The 20,217-nt window shown below is 41.8% G+C and overlaps 1 protein-coding gene across 1 annotated transcript in view; it reads right to left on the bottom strand.

The window, feature by feature from the left end:
* The window catches only part of ZMPSTE24 (zinc metallopeptidase STE24), a 48,058-nt gene extending 28,138 nt beyond the window's left edge, over positions 1-19,920 (bottom strand). Inside the window, exons 1-3 of the mRNA XM_007453754.1 lie at positions 19,798-19,920; positions 17,683-17,829; positions 10,385-10,471 (exon numbers count right to left, since the gene is read on the bottom strand). Of these exons, the coding sequence (XP_007453816.1) occupies positions 10,385-10,471; positions 17,683-17,829; positions 19,798-19,920 (357 nt within the window). The remainder of the gene's footprint in view (positions 1-10,384; positions 10,472-17,682; positions 17,830-19,797) is intronic.
* Positions 19,921-20,217: the final 297 nt, after the last annotated feature.

Genomic DNA, 20,217 nt, shown 5'->3' on the forward strand with positions numbered 1-20,217 from the left:
AAAAAAAAAAAAAAAAAAAAAAAAAATTTGCAAAAGCAAGGAGAAAGAAAAGAGCACCTTAAAAGTGAAAGATGACAAGATGATGGGCTTAGTTGGGACCAGGCAATAATGGAGCATCAGGAAAGCTGGGCCAGGGCAGGTGGGGCAGAGTGTGCTAAAGTTTTAACAGAGCCAAAACTCAAGAGAGAAAATAACCCTCTAGAACTCCTTTAATTGCCTTAACAACAATTGAGGCCACGAACTGCCTCATTTTTCTTTACAAATATCTTTTCCTATGACAGTGGAGGATGAGGGCTAATTGGTATGAAGGGACTTGGGGGGAAGGGAAGGCAATGAAGCAAATAAAACCCTCGCTCTCCCTCCCACCACACCATCACTCTCCCTCTTACTCCCCAGTGTAAAACTGAATTCTTTTAAGTGTGAGTACACCACCAAAGCATATTTGACTTGGTAGTAAAGATGCAGCCACTATGTTTCTAAACACAGGAAGAGGGAGAAGGGAAAAGGAAAAAAGGAGATTTGTCTGGCTACAACATGCAGGGTGGTTTATTCCAGCATTTGTCCCCAAATGGGAAATGAGACATTTTTTAAAAGTAGATTGCAGGACCTTCCTCAAAATTACTGAATCGGAATCCCATCTTCAAAAAATACAACCATATTGTATAGATTGTTTGAATACCTGCTTTACTCATTTAACATATGACGAACATCTTTCTATATCAATAAATATAGATCTACTTCATTGCTAATGGCTCCGTTACATATATTTCCATTATGTATGTAGCATTCATTCCAATGCTACAATGAACCCGTTTCATTCATTCCCCATAAATTCGTAAAAGTGAAATGTCTGATGTCAAACTTTTTTTTTTTTTGCAGTACGTGGGCCTCTCACTGCCGTGGCCTCTCCCATTGCAGAGCACAGGCTGCGGACATGCAGGCCCAGCGGCCATGGCTCACGGGCCCAGCCGCTCCGCGGCATGTGGGATCCTCCCAGACCGGGGCACGAACCCGTGTCCCCTGCATCGGCAGGTGGACTCCCAACCACCGCACCACCAGGGAAGCCCTGGTGTCAAACTTTTAAAAGATTTTTGATACAAACTGCCAAGGTGTCCTCTAGAAAAACTATACTAGTTTTCAGTCTGACAGCACCATGACACTAGTTCCCTATCCCTCAACAATTCTGTCCTATGATTCTTTTAACTGTTTTTTACCCAATATGATATGATAGGCCAAAACAAAGAAAGAAGCACAACTCCTTGATTCTTCATTGTTGTATTAAAACACATTTCTTTGATTGTCAGTATGGATTTATATTTTTCATGTATTTTATAATCATACGAATTTCTGCCTTTGCCCATTTTTCTGTTGAGGTACTCAATTTTTTCTAAAGTGTTCTTTTGGGACTTCCCTGGTGGCATAATGGTTAAGAATCTGCCTGCCCATGCAGGGGACACGGGATCGAGCCCTGGTCCGGGAGGATCCCACATGCCGCAGAGCAATTAAGCCCCTGCGCCACAACTACTGAGCCTGCACTCTAAAGCCCGCGAGCCACAACTACTGAAGCCTGTGTGCCTAGAGCCTGTGCTCCACAGCAAAAGAAGCAGCCACAATGAGAAGCCTGTGCACTGCGATGAAGAGCAGCCCCCGCTCACCACAACTAGAGAAAGCCCGTGCGCAGCAACGAAGACCCAACACAGCCTAATTAATTAATTAATTAATTAATTAAAAACTCTAGATCATATTAAAATTTATAGTTTCTTCAGACTCACAGACTTAGAGAACGAACTTATGGTTACCAGGGGGAATGAAGGGGGAAGGGTTAGTCAGGGAGTTTGGGATTGACATGTCCACACTGCTATATTTAAAATGGATAACCAGGACCTACTGTACAGCACAGGGAACTCTGCTCAGTGTTATGTGGCAGGCTGGATGGGAGCGGAATTTAGGGGAGAATGGATACATGCATATGTATGGCTGAGTCCCTTTTCTGTGCACCTGAAACTATCCCAACATTGTTAATCAGCTATATTCCAATATCAAATAAAAAGTTTAAAAAAATTTATAGTTTTTTTTTGTTTAAGTATTGTCAATGTATCTTTGTTTATATTTAAATACTCAATTCATCTAAGTCTTTCTTTTTCTTGGAGGATATAAAATTGGAATTTATTCTTTTCTCAGTTGTCCTAAGAAAATTTATAACCTATATATTCCTCACCAATCTGAAATGCCACCTTTATCATATACCAAGATTACATTTACTTAGTTAGGCCTGTTTCTGGTACCAATACACTATTTAAAATTTATGATACATTTTAATATCTAAGAGTTTACTTATTCAGAATCTTTCTGGCTATTTCTCTGTCTTTAGTCTTTCAGATTAACTATAAAATGTTTTATCATGTGCGCTTCACAAGCTGCTCTAGGATTATACCTGGACTCTATATTCTTTTTTTTTTGGCTGCATCCGGTCTTAGTTGTGGCAAGCAGGCTCTTCGTTGAGGCATGAGGGCTTCTTTCTAGTTGCGGTGTGCAGGCTTCTCTGTAGTTGTGGCGCGTGGGTTTTCTCTCTCTAGTTGTGGCACAGGCTCCAGAGCATGTGGGCTCTGTAGTTTACGGCACACAGGCTCTCTAGTTCAGGTGCGGGGGCTCAGTAGCTGTGGCGCCCGGGCTTAGTTGCCCTGCAGGATGTGGGATCTTAGTTCCCCGACCAGGGATTGAACTTGCATCGCCTGCATTGGAAGGTGGATTCTCTACCACTGGACCACCAGGGAAGTCCCTCTACTCTTTTTTTTTAAAGTTCATACATCTCTTCTTTAATAATTCACTGAAGAATTGTGATAAGGCACTGATTATCAAGTTTAGCATTCTGCACAGAATGCACCATTTTCTCCTTTTGAAAGTCTAGATTTTGCTCACCTGTAGTCTTCTGAAACATTCTCCATTCTCCCTAGTTTATCAACATATGCCATAAATTCAAGTTCCTTCTGCACACTAACATATAAATCATCTACATATGGAGCCTTGAATTAATTTAAGATAACTTGATTTCTTCTTAATCTCACTTATCTTATGCATAAATACCATTTTAAATGAATAATTCTATCAGTAAACCATTTTTCTTCTTAAAGAAGATGAACAGTAAGTCTAATTCCCCAATCAGTAGGCTTATTCCCTCCTTAAAACACTAAGATTCCAAGAGCATTGTAAATTATTTTGTCTTAAACAGTAAAACAGCCTCTTAAATGGTCCCCCTGCCTAATATCAATCCCTCCCCTTTCGATCCATCCTACATACACACCAGATGAATCTAAAACTCCACTTCTCTACTTTAAAAGCTCGTAATGGCTCTATAACAGGGGTCCCCAACCCCAGGGCCACAGATGGTACTGGTCTGTGGCCTGTTAGGAACCAGGCCACACAGCAGGAGGTGAGCAGTGGGGGAGCGAGCAAAGCTTCATCTGTATTTACAGCCGCTCCCCATTGCTCACATTACCGCCTGAGCTCCGCCTCCTGTTCAGATCAGCTGCAGCATTAGATTCCCAGAGCAGCGCGAACCCTACTGTGAACTGTGCATGTGAGCGCTCTAGGTTGTGCACTCCTTATGAGAATCTAATGCCTGATAATCTGAGGTGGAGCTGAGGCAGTGATGCTAGCAGTGGAGAACAACTGCAAATATAGATTATCATTAGCAGAGAGGTTTGACAGGAAGGTGTGCATGGGGATATGTTATGTGCACTTTTGTTGCCAACCAGCACCACAGCTGCGGAACTATTCAAGTCTTTGAACAATTACATATCAGGAAAACTGAACTGGTCATTTTGTGTCGGTATATGCATGGACAGAGCGGCTGCCACGGCTGGATGGCTTTCTGGTTTCACTACTCGGGTCAAAGAGGTCACTTCTGAATGTGAGCCTACGCACCGTGTCATCCATAGAGAACTGCTGGCTAGCCAAAAAATGTCACCTGAACTTAACAACATTTTGCAGGATGTGATTAAAATTATCAACCACATTAAAGTACATGCCCTTAACTCACATCTGTTCATGCAGCTCTGTGAGGAGATGGATTCAGAGCACACACATCTTCTCCTTTTTTTAAAAAAAAAAATATATTTTTTTCTTTATTTATTTGGCTGAGTCGGGTCTTAGTTGCAGCATGCGGGCTTCTCTCTAGTTGTGGCACATGGGATCCACAGCGCAAGGGCTCAGTTGCCCTGCGGCATGTGGGATCTTAGTTCCCTGACCGGGGAGCAAACCCGCGTCCCCTGCATTTGAAGGTGGATTCTTTTTTTTAAAAGATATGATTTATTTAAATTTATTTATTTATGGCTGTGTTGGGTCTTCGTTTTTGTGCAAGGGCTTTCTCTAGCTGTGGCAAGTGGGGGCCACTCTTCATCGCAATGCGCGGGCCTCTCACTATAGCGGCCTCCCTTGTCGCGGAGCACAGGCTCCAGTAATTGTGACTCGTGGGTCCAGTTGCTCCGCGGCATGTGGGATCTTCCCAGACCAGGGCTAGAACCCATGCCCCCTGCATTGGCAGGCTGATTCTCAACCACCGCGCCACCAGGGAAGCCCTGGAAGGTGGATTCTTAACCACTAGCCTACCAAGGAAGTCCCATGTCTTCCCTTATACACAGAAGTGAGATGGCTTTCTAAAGGTAGATCACTGGCCAGAGTTTTTGAGGTAACGAGAGCCACTCCAGAAATTTCTTTTAGAAAAACAGTCACCACTGGCAGCACATTTCACTGACACAGAATGGGTCACAAAACTTGCTTACTTGTGTGACATATTCAACCTGCTCAACGAACTCGATCTGTCACTTCCGGGGAGAACAACTGTGCTCAAGTCGACAGATAAAGTGGCTGCATTCAGAGCCAAACTGGAATTATGGGATCAACAAGTGAACACTGGGATTTTTGACATGTTTCAAACATTAGCAGAGATTTTGAAAGACACTGAGCGAGGGCCTTCTTTCTCCCAGCTGGTGCATGATCACATATCTCAGCTTTCAAAAGAGTTTGAGCATTACTTCCCAACCACAAAAGACCCCCGAACTGGCAAGGTATGGATCTGTGACCCATTTGTGAATAAGCCAGGTGAACTAACTTTGTCTGTGCTAGAAGAGGATCAACTGCTTGAGATTGTAAATGACAGTGGCCTTAAAGGTGTGTTTAAGACAACTTCAAATCTCCATACATTCTGGATGAAAATCAAGGTGGAATATCCTGAGATTGACACAAAAGCACTGAAAAGCCTGCTTCCATTTCCAACATCCTGTCTTTGTGAAGCAGGGTTTTCTGCAGTGACAGCAACCAAAACGAGATCACAGAGTAGATGGACATAAGCAACACACTTCGGGTGTCACTGTGTCCCGTGACCCCCAGATGGGATCATCTAGTTGCAGGAAAACATGCTCAGGGCTCCCACTGTTTCTGCATTATGGTGACTTGTATAATTATTTCAGTATATTTTACAATGTAATAACAATAGAAATAAAGTGCACAATAAACGTAATGTGCCTCAGTGGTTAAGAATCCGCCTGCCAATGCAGGGGACATGGGTTCGAGTCCTGGTCCAGGAAGATCCCACATGCCAAGGAGCAACTAAGCCTGTGCGCCACAACTACTGAGCCCACGTGCCTAGAGCCTGTACTCTGCAACAAGAGAAGCCACCACAATGAGAAGCCCGCGCACCGCAACGAAGAGTAGCCCCGGCTCACCAGAACTAGAGAAAGCCCACGCGCAGCAACGAAGACCCAACATACTCTAAATAAATTAATTAATTTTTTTAAAAAAATGTAATGCTCCTGAATCATCCTGAAACCATTCCCTACTGTCCCCCGACCCCATCCATGGAAAAATTGTCTTCCATGAAACCGGTCCCTGGTGCCAAAAAGGTTGGGGACCACTGCTCTATAAAGACTGCAAACTCATTATACTTTTAAAGATTTTCATAATGCAACCCCAAAATGCTACTTTTCACTACTCTTCTCTAAGACCCTTCTACTCCTAACAGACAACTGTGAGCTGGAGTTTAGACAGGTGACTGAGTTAAGGAAGATATTCTATCTGAAAAAAGGAGTTGTGACAGTCACACTGGGGAAGTTGGAGAATACACAAACTTCCAGGAGTTTTTCTCAGAAGATCTCTAATTCTAATTCAGGAAGGAGAAAATATCCTAGGAATAAGATCTACTGGGCAGTGAGGGGAAGGGGTTTTGACTCATAGCTTCTCAAAGGCAACAAGATCTGGGCTCTAGCCCTATCAGTGAACACTTGAAGACTCCAGGACACAGAACATTATAAAGTGCTGCACCATGAGGGCAGAGTGATCCAGACCAAAACATCCTGATGGCACAGTTCACCTCTTGTCTGAGATGAACCTATTCATTCCATCTTATATGCATAATGTGGCAACAGAACTCTGGAGCATCCTGAGTCATTAAGTCAATTACCTGCTGAAAAAGGCTGGGCCAAATATCTCTGTCAAAAAATAAGGACACTAATTATAAGACCACTTGTTGGTAGTTTGGAAAGCAGAAAGTCCTGCCAAAAGACACACTGCCTATGCCTAAGGATAAGCTGAGGTCCACTTAGTTTTCTTCTTCTTTTTCTAGTGAAGAAATTGGTTTTAATTATATGAGAAGTAGATGCTCATTGCTGAATTTTCTTAAGAAATAAGCAAAAATAAGGAAATAAAAATTGCCAAAATTCTCTCCCGAGAAAACCACTTTTGGAATTTTGGTATATACTATTTCAGACTTCTTATAGCTGTGGAATATGTGCACAACGACACGTGTACAAGGACGGGCACGAGTGTATGCAATTAAGAAAAACTGAACTGGACTTCCCTGGTGGCACAGTGGTTAAGAGTCCACCTGTCAATGCAGGGGACACGGGTTTGATCCCTGGTCCAGGAAGGTCCCACATGCTGCGTAGCAACTAAGCCTGTGTGCCACAACTACTAAGCCTGTGTGCCACAACTACTGAAGCCCAAGCACCTAAAGCCTGTGCTCCGCAACAAGAGAAGCCACTGCAATGAGAAGCCCATGCACTGCAACGAAGAGTAGCCCCCGCTCGCCACAACTAGAGAAAGCCTGCGTGCAGCAACGAAGACCCAACATAGGAAGGAAGGGAGCTGGGGGAGGCGGGCGGAGGAAGAAAGGAAGGAAGGGAGGCAGAGAGGGAAGGAGGGAGGAAGGAAGGAAGATTGAACCAATCTAAATGTTCATCACCAGGACACTAGTTATATTAAAAATCTGTATGGATATTCACACACACTTTTACTTACTTATGTTGCTTCATAAGTGACTTTTCCATTTAACAAGTTCCATTCAATAAGTTGTATGAAATAACAGCACAATAACATTTTTTCCCTGACTGGCAAAAGTTAAAAATCATGTATATAATAAGTACTGGTGAGGATCCAGGGAAAGGGTATTTTAGTGCTTCATACAACAACAAAAACCAAAAAAGCTTTTGTTGGTTTTGAAACAACAAAAACCAAAAAAGCTTGTTTCAGGTGGGAATGTGGTCAGCTGTTTCCTCTGTACCATGTACATTAGATTTGAATTTCTTTTTCTTTTTTTTGGCCGTGCTGCACAGCATGCAGGATCTTAGTACATCAGCTAGGGATTGAACCCATGCCCCCTGAGTGGAAGCGTGGAGTCTTAACCACTGGACTGCCAGGGAAGTTCCTGATTTGAATTTCAATTCCAGTGTTATCATCCTCCATTTCCTTGCTACACTTTCATCTTTGTTGGCCAATTCCCTCTTTCAGTGATCCATCTTTGTAAAATGTCATGTGGATGTATAGCCGGGAGACCAGGAGGCAAGACGACTGCACGCTCTGAATCACTGAATAGCAGATGTGCAGTGACCAGTCACCAGGAGAATTTGAAAAGAGTGACATGATTGGTCACTGCATGAGCATCTGTTATTTGCACAGTGATTTGTGAACTGAAGAGCTAGCAGGGAACTTGTACTTTATGCAGTTATGCATGTAACATACTGTGGTAACAGAAATCTGAACCTGCTGAGGGACTGGTGTTACTAACTAAACCATGGTAAGTGAAATGTGTGTATATCAGAACTGTGCAGAGTGAGGACTGCCAGTACCATGCAGCCATTAAAGAAAACAAAGATCTATATAAACAGACAGGAAGAGATCTCTAAAGCATTGTTAAATACAAAAATAATGTCTCAGAACATTATATAAAATATGTCCCATTAATGTAAGGAATATTTTTATATGTATGTATATAAATTGGGTTTATTCGTTCAAAAAATACTTATGGAGTACCTACACCATGACTGGCATTGTTCTAGGCACAAGTCACAGCAGTGAAGAAAATATGTAAGGTTTCTGTCCCCTTGGAGCTTAAAAGTCTTGTCAGGGTGACAGATAAAAAGTAAACGAATAAACAGTAAGATAAATGCAAATAGTGGTAAGTGCCTCTATAAAGAAAATAAAATAAGGTGATATGCTTCACTAAAGAGTGACAGAGGGGGAATTCCCCGGCAGTCCAGTGATTAGGACTGTGTGCTATCACTGCCAAGGGCCTGGGTTCAATCTCTGGTTGAGGAACTAAGATCCCACAAGCCACGTGGCTCAGCTGGGGAAAAAAAAAAAAAAAAGAAGAGGGACACTGAATTATTGATTGGCAGGGAAATTTTATTTATATACAAAGCTGATATGCCAGGGTCATTGAATTACATCTTATAAAGGAGATCAAATCAAGAACATCAAGGGTTCCTTGAGGCTAATACTAGTAGCACCCCGGACGTGGGTGCACGCCTCTCTGACACAGCCGTGCTGAACTCATGTTGAGAATTGTGGCCATCTTGAAAGGCACTTGCTCCATATGGAACACTGTGGGCAGATGGGTTTCCATCCAGCTTGCTGCTTAATATTAGGTGTCCATTGTTCTCTGAAGCAAGGGACAGCTGTCCCTCATGAATGTGAGAGGGAAATAATGACCCTTCCAATCCATATTCATCCTCAGATGTAATGATCTGAACTGGGTACATGAGCATCAGTGTCACTTAGTGAAAAGAACACCAACTCTGGAGTTCAAACCCCAGCTATGCCGCTTGGTTTTATGACCTTGAGAAAGTTAACTAACCTCTTCGATCCTCAGTTTCCTCTGCTGTAAAGTAAAGGTCTCTTCCTAGCATTTTTTCATGATGATTACAGATAATATAGATAAAGTATTTAGCCCGAACCCGCGTCCCCTGCATCGGCAGGCGGACTCTCAACCACTGCACCACCAGGGAAGCCCGAGGGATGCTATTTTAGATGAGAGTGGTCAGAGAAGGCCTCTCTGAGAAAGTGACATTGAAGATGGGAACTAAAATAGGAGCCAGTCATGTTTATACAAAACCACCTTAAATTTTTTATGAAACAATACAGAGAACATGCAATTAAACTCTAACAGCGCATATAGCAGGTCGGGACAGAGTCTATGAAGATACAGAGATATCACAGGAAGAAGAGGTCTTAAAGAGTTTGGCTCCTTTAGAAAACGGTACACAGAAAAGGGATACAGGATGAGCTGAATTAAAGCCCAAGGTACCTACATGTACAGATAAGACCCATCTTTTCAAATAAACAATCAGGAAGGAGAGAACAGACTTGGCAATTTCCAAGAAAAAGTCAAAAGCAGTGTCCCAGCATCTGTTACAGGCAGAAAGTCTCAGACTGAAGGCTTTGATTCCAATAACTGGAATTCCTGGAAGAGTGGGCAGTCAACTCAAGCAGCTCAGTGGAGATTCTAAGAGGTATACTCTCTGTCTCTGTTGAAAGTATCTGCTAAGCATGTGTGGCACAGGGTATCTGCTTAGCGTGAGTTCAACATAATTCATGCTTCCGCTTTCATAGAGTTGTTCCCAAGAAGCAGCTGCCTACCAGAGACTACATTACCCAGCTCTCTTGCATCTGAGACTAAATGACTGGCTCACCAATGAAATGTGAACGCAAAGGACAGGTATCACTTTGGAGCCAAGGGAGTTAAGAAGAGGATGTACTTTCTCCACCCTCTCATTCCATCTGCCTGTTGGATGCAGAGAACTTAGGGGCACTTAGGGAATGGCAGAGCCATATAAGAAGAGACTGGGTCTCTGACTTACCACATAAAAGGATGTCACCTGCTGACACCCAAAATACGCACACTGGGTTATTATGTGATTAAGAAATAAACTATTGTAATAAGCCATTGAAATTCTGGGGTTTGCTACAGTAACTTGCATTATGCTAACACAGGTCAACAAGGACTGCAGAGACAGAGAAGCCTAATAACGGTAGGAGCCAAAAAATTAACTTTAGTAGAAAGCTGGCCAAGGAAAAAGAAAGACTGACAAATATATGCTAATGAATGACATACCTCATATTCTGGTCCAAAGCCAGCATAGCCACAGAACCGCCCAGAGAGTCTCCAGAGATAAGGGATTCCTCCAAAGAGAAGAATAAGCTATAAAACAAAGCACATGTTGGTCACATTGAAGCAGTACTAGAAACTATCATATGAAAGTATGTTAAAAAAACAGAGAGATCTTATTTAGGATAAAATATGCATTTAGACAGATACAAACCAATTGAGATACTAAGTTTAGACTGTTAAAAGGTTTTTGCCTGTACACTTTATATGGATGAACTGTATGATTTGTTAATTTACCTCAATAAAGCTGTTTAGAGAAAAAAAAAAAAACTTTTGTCAAAAGACCTTAATAATCAGGAACTAAGCTTAGAAAGGCTAAGCAACGTGTCAAAAATCCCACAGCTAACAAGTTAAAGAAATGTAATTTGAGCCAGGCTTTATGGCTCTATAGCTGGCTTTTCCTTGAAAGGAAATAGCCTCTTGGTTAGGACAAAGTATTAGTATCGGTATAAGTACAGAGTCATGTCCACCTACCTTGTTGGGGGACAGAATGAGCTATCAGAGCCTTCTCTGGGTCAGGAAAAAGTGAATCCTGAGGTAGGAGTCAGGGTATCATAGGAGTAAGGCACTTTCTCAGCACCACCCTTTGTCTTGGGCAGATAAAGCGAACACAGATATTCACCAAACCAATAAGACATATGAACGAGGGAGCAGCTCTTAAAATGTGAAAAGAATACATGCTTACAAAACACGACTTCTCACAACAGATACCAAGTTCGTGGAATCATTTTGCTCAGAGGAGTCAACGTACTGTTTCTTCACTTGTGGAGCCCCGGGAACACAATGATCACACTCCTTGGTTAGAAGCACAATATTCCCATCCGTTCAGACATGGTTCCTTGTGGCTTTGAGGGTTTTGGGCACTATCATATATTTCTTAGGTGTCCTTCCAATCTACTTTCCATTTTTATATATGTATCCATAAATAATAAAGCAGTTTACATATGCTTTTTAAGAATATATATATATACACACACACACACACACACACACACACACACACACACACAGGCAGGGACTTCCCTGGTGGCGCAGTGGTTAAGAATCAGCCTGCCAATGCAGGGGACACGGTTTGAGCCCTGGTCTGGGAAGATACCACATGCTGCGGAGCAACTAAGCCCGTGCGCCACTACTACTGAGCCTGCGCTCTCAGCCCACGAGCCACAACTACTGAGCCTGCATGCCACAACTACTGAAGCCCAAGCACCTAGAGCCCGTGCTCCGTAACAAGAGAAGCCACTGCAATGAGAAGCCTGCGCACCACAATAAAGAGTAGCCCCTGCTCACCACAACTAGAGAAAGCCCGTGCGCAGCAAGGAAGACCCAACGCAGCCAAACATAAATAAACAAATAAATTTATTTTTTTAAAAAATTTAAAAAATATATATATACACACATATAAATGACATCATATTGTATTTATCATTCTACAACTTACTTTTTACACTCTACATCTTTTTAGACCAATATATGGTGAGTTTTAACTCTATTTAGCATTATCAGCTTTTTCTTTAAAGTGTTTACGTCAATTTACACTCCCATTAGCCATACTTGAGCATTCCTATTTCCCCACAATCACACTCATACTTGATGCTATTCATCTCTTAGACTTTTACCAGTATGCAGGGGATTGACACAATACCATGGGTCGCAAATATGGTCTCTGGACAGCAGCATCAGCGTCGCTGGGAACATGCTAGAAATGAAAAGTCTCAGCCTCCACTCCAGAACTACTGAATCAGAAACTGGAAGTGGGGCCCAAGAGTCAGTCTCCAGTTAAATGTGATGTACACCAAAGTTTGAAAATCACTGTTTTAATACACTGCCTTTTTAAAGGCCCCTTAACTCTACATCCAGCTATTTCCACTTTACTTTAACTAACTCAATCTTGGATATAAACTGTTTTCCCAGAAGACATGCTTTGGCACCACTGTATGTGGTATATGCTCCACTTGTTGAACTAATTGACTTGGGATGGCATTTCCTTCATCCTATTCTCCATACTAATAAATAATGCAGAATTAAGGATTTATAATGCTTTGGGGGAAAGGCTGGAACACCTACTATTGAAAGTCCAGCTTTTTTGTTTTTTTTTTTTGGCTGCGTTGGGTCTTCTTTGCTGCACGTGGGCTTTCTCTAGTTGCGGCGAGTGGGGGCTACTCTTCGTTGTGGTGTGCGGGCTTCTCATTGCGGTGGCTTCTCTTGTTGCAGAGCACGGGCTCTAGGCACTCAGGCTTCAGTAGTTATGGCTCGCGGGCTCTAGAGTGCAGGCTCAGTAGTTGTGATGCACGGGCTTAGCTGCTCCGCAGCATATGGGATCTTCCCGGACCAGGGCTTGAACCCGTGTCCCCTGCATTGGCAGGTGGATTCTTAACCACTGCGCCACCAGGGAAGTTCCAAAAGTCCAGCTTTTAAGTAAGTATCAAGGGTACCTTTAATATGAACTTTGAATGCATTTATGAATGCATTTGGAAACTGCTATTGCAAACTTGCTTAGCATGCTTTGGGGAATAAAAAACAAAACACGGTGAACAGTAAAGTTTCTCTGTATTGATAGGATGTCCTGTAAAAAGAACTAATGATGCCTGCGAAAACAAGTCCTGTGCTTACACATATATTATTTCACTAAAGTCTTGAGAAGCAGGCAGGGCAGGGAGCATAGTCATCTCGATTTTACAGATAAGGCAACTGAAACTCAGAAATGTTAAAGTAACTTGCCCAGAGAAACCCAGTGACTAAGTAATTGCTAAGTGTTGAGTACTATACTAATTGCTTCATTACATTATCTTACTCAGTCCCTGCCACAAAACATATGAAATACGGTTTAATATCTATCTTCTTCTCACCTTAAAGAGGAGAAAAAATGAGACTCAAAGAGGCTAAACTGCTGACTCAGAAACAAGCAGAAATTGGAGAAGCTGTAATTTGAACTTTTCTACTCTGCCCTACTCTACTCCCCAGCCATTCCATTTCTTGAGAGGGCTCTTTATTGACACCTATGAGATATCAGGAAAGTTTGTCTCAGAAAGGGGGGACACTTTATCTCTGGGTGCTCTGTCACATTTGTGTGAACAGTGGCATCTGTAATTGGTCACAAGGGCCTCTTATGTTCCCTCAGGTAGAAAGTACCATGGCAAAAAAAAAGTCTAAATTAATCTTTGCACTTGTTCTTTGTGACCAAAGCTTACAAACCAATTAATTTTAATCAACACAAAATAGGGATTAATGAAATTGTTTTCATAACAGAACAGGATTTCAAAGTAATACAAAATACTTCCTATCTAATGGCAAATGTAGTTTACAAATTCCCCAAGGATAAATTTAGCACCTTCATGTTGCAGTCCCTAGATTTTCAAAAATGGTTTCTTCTGTGTAATTTTAAAGACTCAGAAGAGCAGAGTTTGAAATTCAGTTCTCCCATTTAGCAGTGAGGGTCACCTAGCCATTATATGGGCAAGCCATTTAATTTCTGAGTCTTTGCTTTAACCACACTAGTCTTAGTATTCAATATTTGTCAATGCAAATTTTGTGACTAATGAGACAATTCTGTAATCATTTAACAAAGCTACAAACAGCCAGTTTCTTCTCTTTAAGTGAGGAAGCAATTATGGTAGCCAATCTCAATTATTTTTACATGTCTGTATCTTCGCCATAAGCTTCTTTGCCTTAAATACCTTGCTGCAAACATTTTCGCTGCATAACCAAATGGCTGTAAGGAAATTTTGCTGTGAAAGATAAAATAACTGGTTGACAGTTTTGGGGTTGACAGTTTGGTTTCAACTGGTTAGTATATCCTCCAGTTAGTGATGTTATTGATGGCTTTATTGAGCTGACAGATGATTTGCCCCAAGAGTTGGTTTCTTACTTTGAAACACACTACTTTGGAGGAGAAAGAGGTCTCCAAGGTGCAAAGTTGAACCCACATTTCCCATAGAGCTTCGGAACATCTATCAGTGGACATCTGACTACATACCAAGAACGAACGATGGTATAGAGGCTTTCACAACGCAATACAGAGCTCAGTTACAAATATGCCTCCTAGTATTTGAAAACTGACACTTCTCTTAACAAAGGAAGAAGTTTTAGCAAAAAAGAAAAAGTGCAAAATGCTGAACGATGAGACAAATCAACAAGAAAAAAATTGTACAAAATACTATGAACAGAAGACTTGGAAGACAAGTGCTTAGGTACAATTCACAAAATAAAATCAGTTATTTGTGCAGTATTGTCATGAATCCACACACATTTTAAATGTATTCAAATGTCTTGTATTTTGCAATAAAGTCTTTTTAATTTTGTTATTCATTTTACTGTTTATGTCCTTTTTAATGTCCCTCTTTTATTTTTCATTATTTTATCTTTTACTGCAAAATTGCCTCACAGTCAATTGGTTATGTGGTGAAAATGCTTACAGCAAAGCTGTCTACAGCAAACATGCTTACGGTGAAAGTACCTACAACCTTATTTTCAATTTAGGAATCTTTCTCTTAGTGGTACTGAGGGACCTAAAAGAGTTCTGGAGGAATTATGACAGAGCATTTTTTCAAAAAGAATATAAAGTCAAGCCATGCAAAGACATGGGAGACTCTTAAGTGCATATTACTAAGTGAAAGAAGCCAATTTGAAAAGGCTATAAACTATATGATTCCAACTATATAACATTTTGGAAAAGGCAAAACCATGGGAATGACAAAAAGATGAGTTGACGCCAAGGATTAGCGGGGAGGCAGGGATGAATAGGCAGAGCACAGAGGATTTTTAGGACAGTAAAGCTATTCTGTATGGCACTGTAATGGTGAATACAAGTCATTATATTTTTGTCCAAACCTATAGAATGGAAAACGCCAAAGGCGATGGTAATGTAAACTATGGATTTTGAGTTATAATGATGTGTCAGTGTAGGTTCATCTATTCTAACAAATGTACCACTGTGACTCGGGACATTGACAGTGGGAGAGTTCTGCGCATATGTGGGGGCATGGGGTGTATGGGAACGCTCTGTACTTTCTGCTCAAATTTACTGTCAACCTAAAACTGCTCTAAAAAATAGTTTATTTTTTAAAAAGAATATATACCCATTTTTCATTAATATAAACTTCTGGATTCTATTCATGTTTATATCACTTTATATTGCACTATTTTGTAGCCCTTAAAAATTTCAACAAGGGATTTCCCTGGTGGCACAGTGGTTGGGAGTCCACCTGCCAATGTAGGGGACACGGGTTCGAGCCCTGGTCCAGGAAGATCCCACGTGCCAAGGAGCAACTAAGCCCATGCACCACAACTACTGAGCCTGCACTCTAGAGCCCGCGAGCCACAACTACTGAAGCCTGCACGCCTCGAGCCTGTGCTCTGCGGCAAGAGAAGCCACCACAATGAGAGGCCCGCACGCCGCAACGAAGAGTAGCCCCCGCTCGCCCCAACGAGAGAAAGTCCGCGCAGCAACGAAGACCCAATGCAGCCAAAAATAAATAAATAAATAAATAAATAAATAAATAAAAACACAATAGCCGATGCTTCTGGAGCACTTACTGCAGATCCAGCACTATTCTAAGCATCCTACATATATTAACTAATTTTCAATCCTCTCACCAACACTATGAATGAGGAACTATTATTACCATACGATTTTAACAGAAAACCGAGGCACAGAAATGTTGAGTGACTTGACTCAGGTTTCATAGCTGGTATGGTACAGCTGAGACTCAGACTCAAGCCACCTGAATTCAGAGTCAGCTCTCAACCTCAACGCCATGCACTTTCAGTTGTTCTTAGGGGTAGAAAACCAAGAACTGGTCTGTGGTGGCAGGGGGAATCTTACTCATTTTATGTGTAAAGCACACACACACACACACACACACACACACACACACACACACACATATATGTATATATGTATACATACAGTACAGAAACAGACATACAGTATATCTCTGGTATTAAAATTTCGTGGAGGGGCAACTAGGAAAATTGGCTAAAAAGGTACCAGGGTCAGGGGCCAGGGGAGATCATGAAAAGAAGACTGAGAAACATGGCTCTGTACTTTACAGCCTCTCTTCTTTTAGCATGGGGGAAGACTGGCCCTGTTTTACTAAGTAAAAATTATCTGTCACTCATTATTTCATTCAATACATATGAATTATGTGCTTATTATATGTCAGGTACTAGGTATAAAATGATGAACAAGACTTTAAAGTACCCTACCTTTAGGGAACTACCAGTCTGTCAGCTAAACAGGCAAATTCAATACAATATGCTAAGTACTCTGATAGGAATAATGATGGGATGCTACTTTATCCAGACTTGAGGGATGGGGAAGTTTCAAACGGTTTCTTAGAAGAGATGATGTCTCAGCTGGATCCTAATGGAACAGTAGGGATTTATCAGGCCCCAGTGAGACAGTGGAGACGAAGTGGGAGAGGAAGGGCACCCCAGACAGAGATACCAGCATGTGAAAAGACTCAAGGTCATAAGAAACCAAGCTGGGTATGAGATGGACAATAAAGAAGCAGAAAGAATTTGGGGGAAGGAATAAAAAGATGAGGCTCAAGTAAGCAACTGCCAGGTCAAAAGGACCTCATAAAGCGTGCCAAGAAATTTGGACTTTACCCTGAAGGAAACAGTGGGCCAGCAAAAGGTTTTATGTAGGAGAATAACATGACCAGAATCGTGTTTCAGGATTCCTTGGGCTACAATGTAGAGGACAGGTTACAGAGTTGAGAGGCAGGAAGAGGAGCTGGGATTGCTACAAGAATAACTTACACCAAAAGGTTCGTTTTTGAGATTTCCCTGGTGGTCCAATGTGTAAGACTCTGTGCTCCCAATGCAGGGAGCCCAGGTACAATCCCTGGTCAGGGAACTAGATCCCACATGCCTCAACTAAGAGTTCGCATGCTGCAACTGAAAGATCTCGCACGTTGCAAGGAAGATCCGGCACGCAGCAATGAAGATCCCACATGCCCCAATGCAGCCAAATAAATAAATATTAAAAAAAAAAGTTCTTTTCCATACCTGGCCTCAGGGTGACAGTTACCATATTCTACAGTTTTCAACTGCCTAAATAGTTATGTTTCTGCCTATTTTGCTCCACACTCACTACCATCAATAACCAAGGTTAAGAAAGCATTCTGGGATTTGTAGGTGTGGTACCCTCTTTTGTGTCACAAAAATACAAAAATGAAAATAAACATTCCAAAGTATTAAATAAGTTGACAGACTGTCTCCCCAAGAAGTAAATTACTCACAGTGCCTTCAATCTCTGAATAGAGTCCTGACCAGAAGCTGAAAGTACTTTTATCCAGCTGATACAGTCGAGATTTCTCAAATGTTTCTGAATCCATGATCTGTCCTAACTCCAGTGGTACATGAGTTGTTGTTTTATATATCCGTCTCTGAAATATTTTGAAGAAAACACCTTAAGGAAACAGTCAAGCTAACTCATTACTTATTACAATAGTCATTTACGATCAAACTTTGGTTTATAACATTAACTTGTCACTTAAGCCTGTTGAATTTGCTTTATACATACACAAATACTGCATCTGATAAAGTACACTGACCACTAAAACAACTCGTGCAGGAAAGTAAAAGCATGAGAGAACCTGCAACTAGTTGACTACGTGAAATTAAAATCAAAGCTGTCACACACTTCGGTTTGCAGAGGTAAACCAAAATTGTAACATTACAGAGAGTACTACTCATTCCAGGTATAGCATACATCCTAAAATATAGAAAATAAATTCATGGACAGAAGGAAGTAAATATGCTAATCATGAGTTTTAACAGATAATGTGGCTAGTCATTAAATTTGATTCTAGAAGACAAGGGAAATTTGAGGAATGACAGAAACAGATCAGGTCTTCAAGAAAGACAAACTTTCTCGTTATACCAAATTCTAGAAAGTAATTTCAGCCCATAGTACATAATACAGAGAACAGATACCAAACAATATAATGGACAGCATTTTCTACAATGATTTTACAATAAATCTCTATTCTCTATTTATTATTGGATACCTTACCAAACCCTTGATAAAGGGCATTACATGAAAGCATAACTGAAGAAAGAAGACATTACTGAAAAGTAGTTACTGTAACTAGGCTTATTATTAAAGTAAGACAAGTAGGTAGATGTTCAATACCCCATCTCCAATTTAGACAGTACATACTGTGTGCTTACTTTCTGCAAAGGATCTTTTCTAGGCCTACAGCATTCTGTACTAATGAAGCTATCTTAAGAACTAGTCAGAGAACCTAGTGCTATACAGCTTAACACGTCTTTGAATATCCTGGACTAAAAAAAGAAATCTAGATATAACTCAGACAATGACAGATATAGAAAAATTTTTAATTTTCAATTTAAAGATTCATACAGAATGTAATCTGAGAGGAGAAATTTGCAGAGGAAAAAGACTGTAGTGCTCAAGGAAAAGGTTCCAGCAGTTAAAAAAAGAAAGGTTTTCCTAACCATTATAGTTGACTTGATTCAGTGCCAACACAGAAGAAAACCAGCAGTGAAAGACTGCCATAAAGTGGTCAATTAAACTTCAAATCTATCTCATTTAAAAGTTCAGATCTCAGAAATTCCCTGGTGGTGCAGTGTTTAGGACTCCGAGCTTCTACTGCCCGCCAGGGTGGGAGAACTAAGATCTCGCAGGCCACATGGTGCGGCCAATAAATAAATAAAGTTCATATCTCTAATCCATCAAACTGTTAATCGTGATTATCACCAGGGAACTGTTATTAAGTAACTTTCACTTTCTACTTTACTGTTTAATTGTTTGAATAAAAACAATAAAGAAGCTTTTAAGAAAATGTTCTTTGGGCAAAAACAACAATATACACTTTTTTTTCTTTCTTTTTTATTTTTTAAAGGGAAAAGAGTTCAGGTCTTTGGAAGGACTGAGAAATCTTCATTTTCAGAAAATGGCTTCCCAGTGCTGTGGTTGAGCATGACACAAATTCATGGAGAAGTTGTGATTATAAAATTTTAGTATCTTCTTTATGAAGGTTTATGAGTTGCTGCCAAAAATAAAGGAAGTAAGTCTGGGCCCGAGAATCCTTAGGAAGCTGTGGGGCAGGTACAAGAGCTCAGGCCTGAAAAGGCGGCAGCCCTGCCTTCCCTTTCACCAGACCCTAAGCGGCCTGGGGCCCATGATCACGTTGCGGAAAACGTCCTGAAGCACCAGATCCCCTCAAGGCCTACCCCATCATCGGGCCAAGTTAGGAGGCTCAGTAGGGACCCATATGGTCAAGGCCGGTGCTGGGGCCGCAGCAATCATCCAGGGACTTGGAGTCGAGACCGAGGCTGGCCTAGAGCTGGCCGGGTGTCGGGGTCAGGTGGGCCCTGTCTAGGCTCACCTGCCGCCGTGCTAGGAAGGTCTCCCAAAGATACACTGTCCAGGAGAAGAGCAACACGGCCCCGAAGATACGCTTCTCGGCCGACATCTCCCACATCGCGTCCAGCGACGCCAACATCCCCATGACCACCCCGTTCCGCCGGCTCCTTCAGCGAGCACTGGTGCCACACCGACACCCGTCCCCTCAGAGCATCCCCCACAGTGTCACAGCGATATCCGTCCCTCCCGAGAGCTCCTATACCGACACCCGTCCCATCCCACGCCCTCTGCTCAGCCCGCGGCGTTACACAGACACTCTTCCCCCGGCTGACGCTCCCTAGGGCCGCCTAGTGTCTGCAGGAACAGGGTAAGCTCCGCCTTCCTCACTTCCGGCCCGCAGTCCGAGTTCCGACCTCCGCCAGCTGTTGCTCCCGTGAGTTAC

Source organism: Lipotes vexillifer, unplaced genomic scaffold, assembly GCF_000442215.2.
Source record: "Lipotes vexillifer unplaced genomic scaffold, Lipotes_vexillifer_v1.1 scaffold213, whole genome shotgun sequence".
Classification (NCBI taxonomy): domain Eukaryota; kingdom Metazoa; phylum Chordata; class Mammalia; order Artiodactyla; family Lipotidae; genus Lipotes; species Lipotes vexillifer.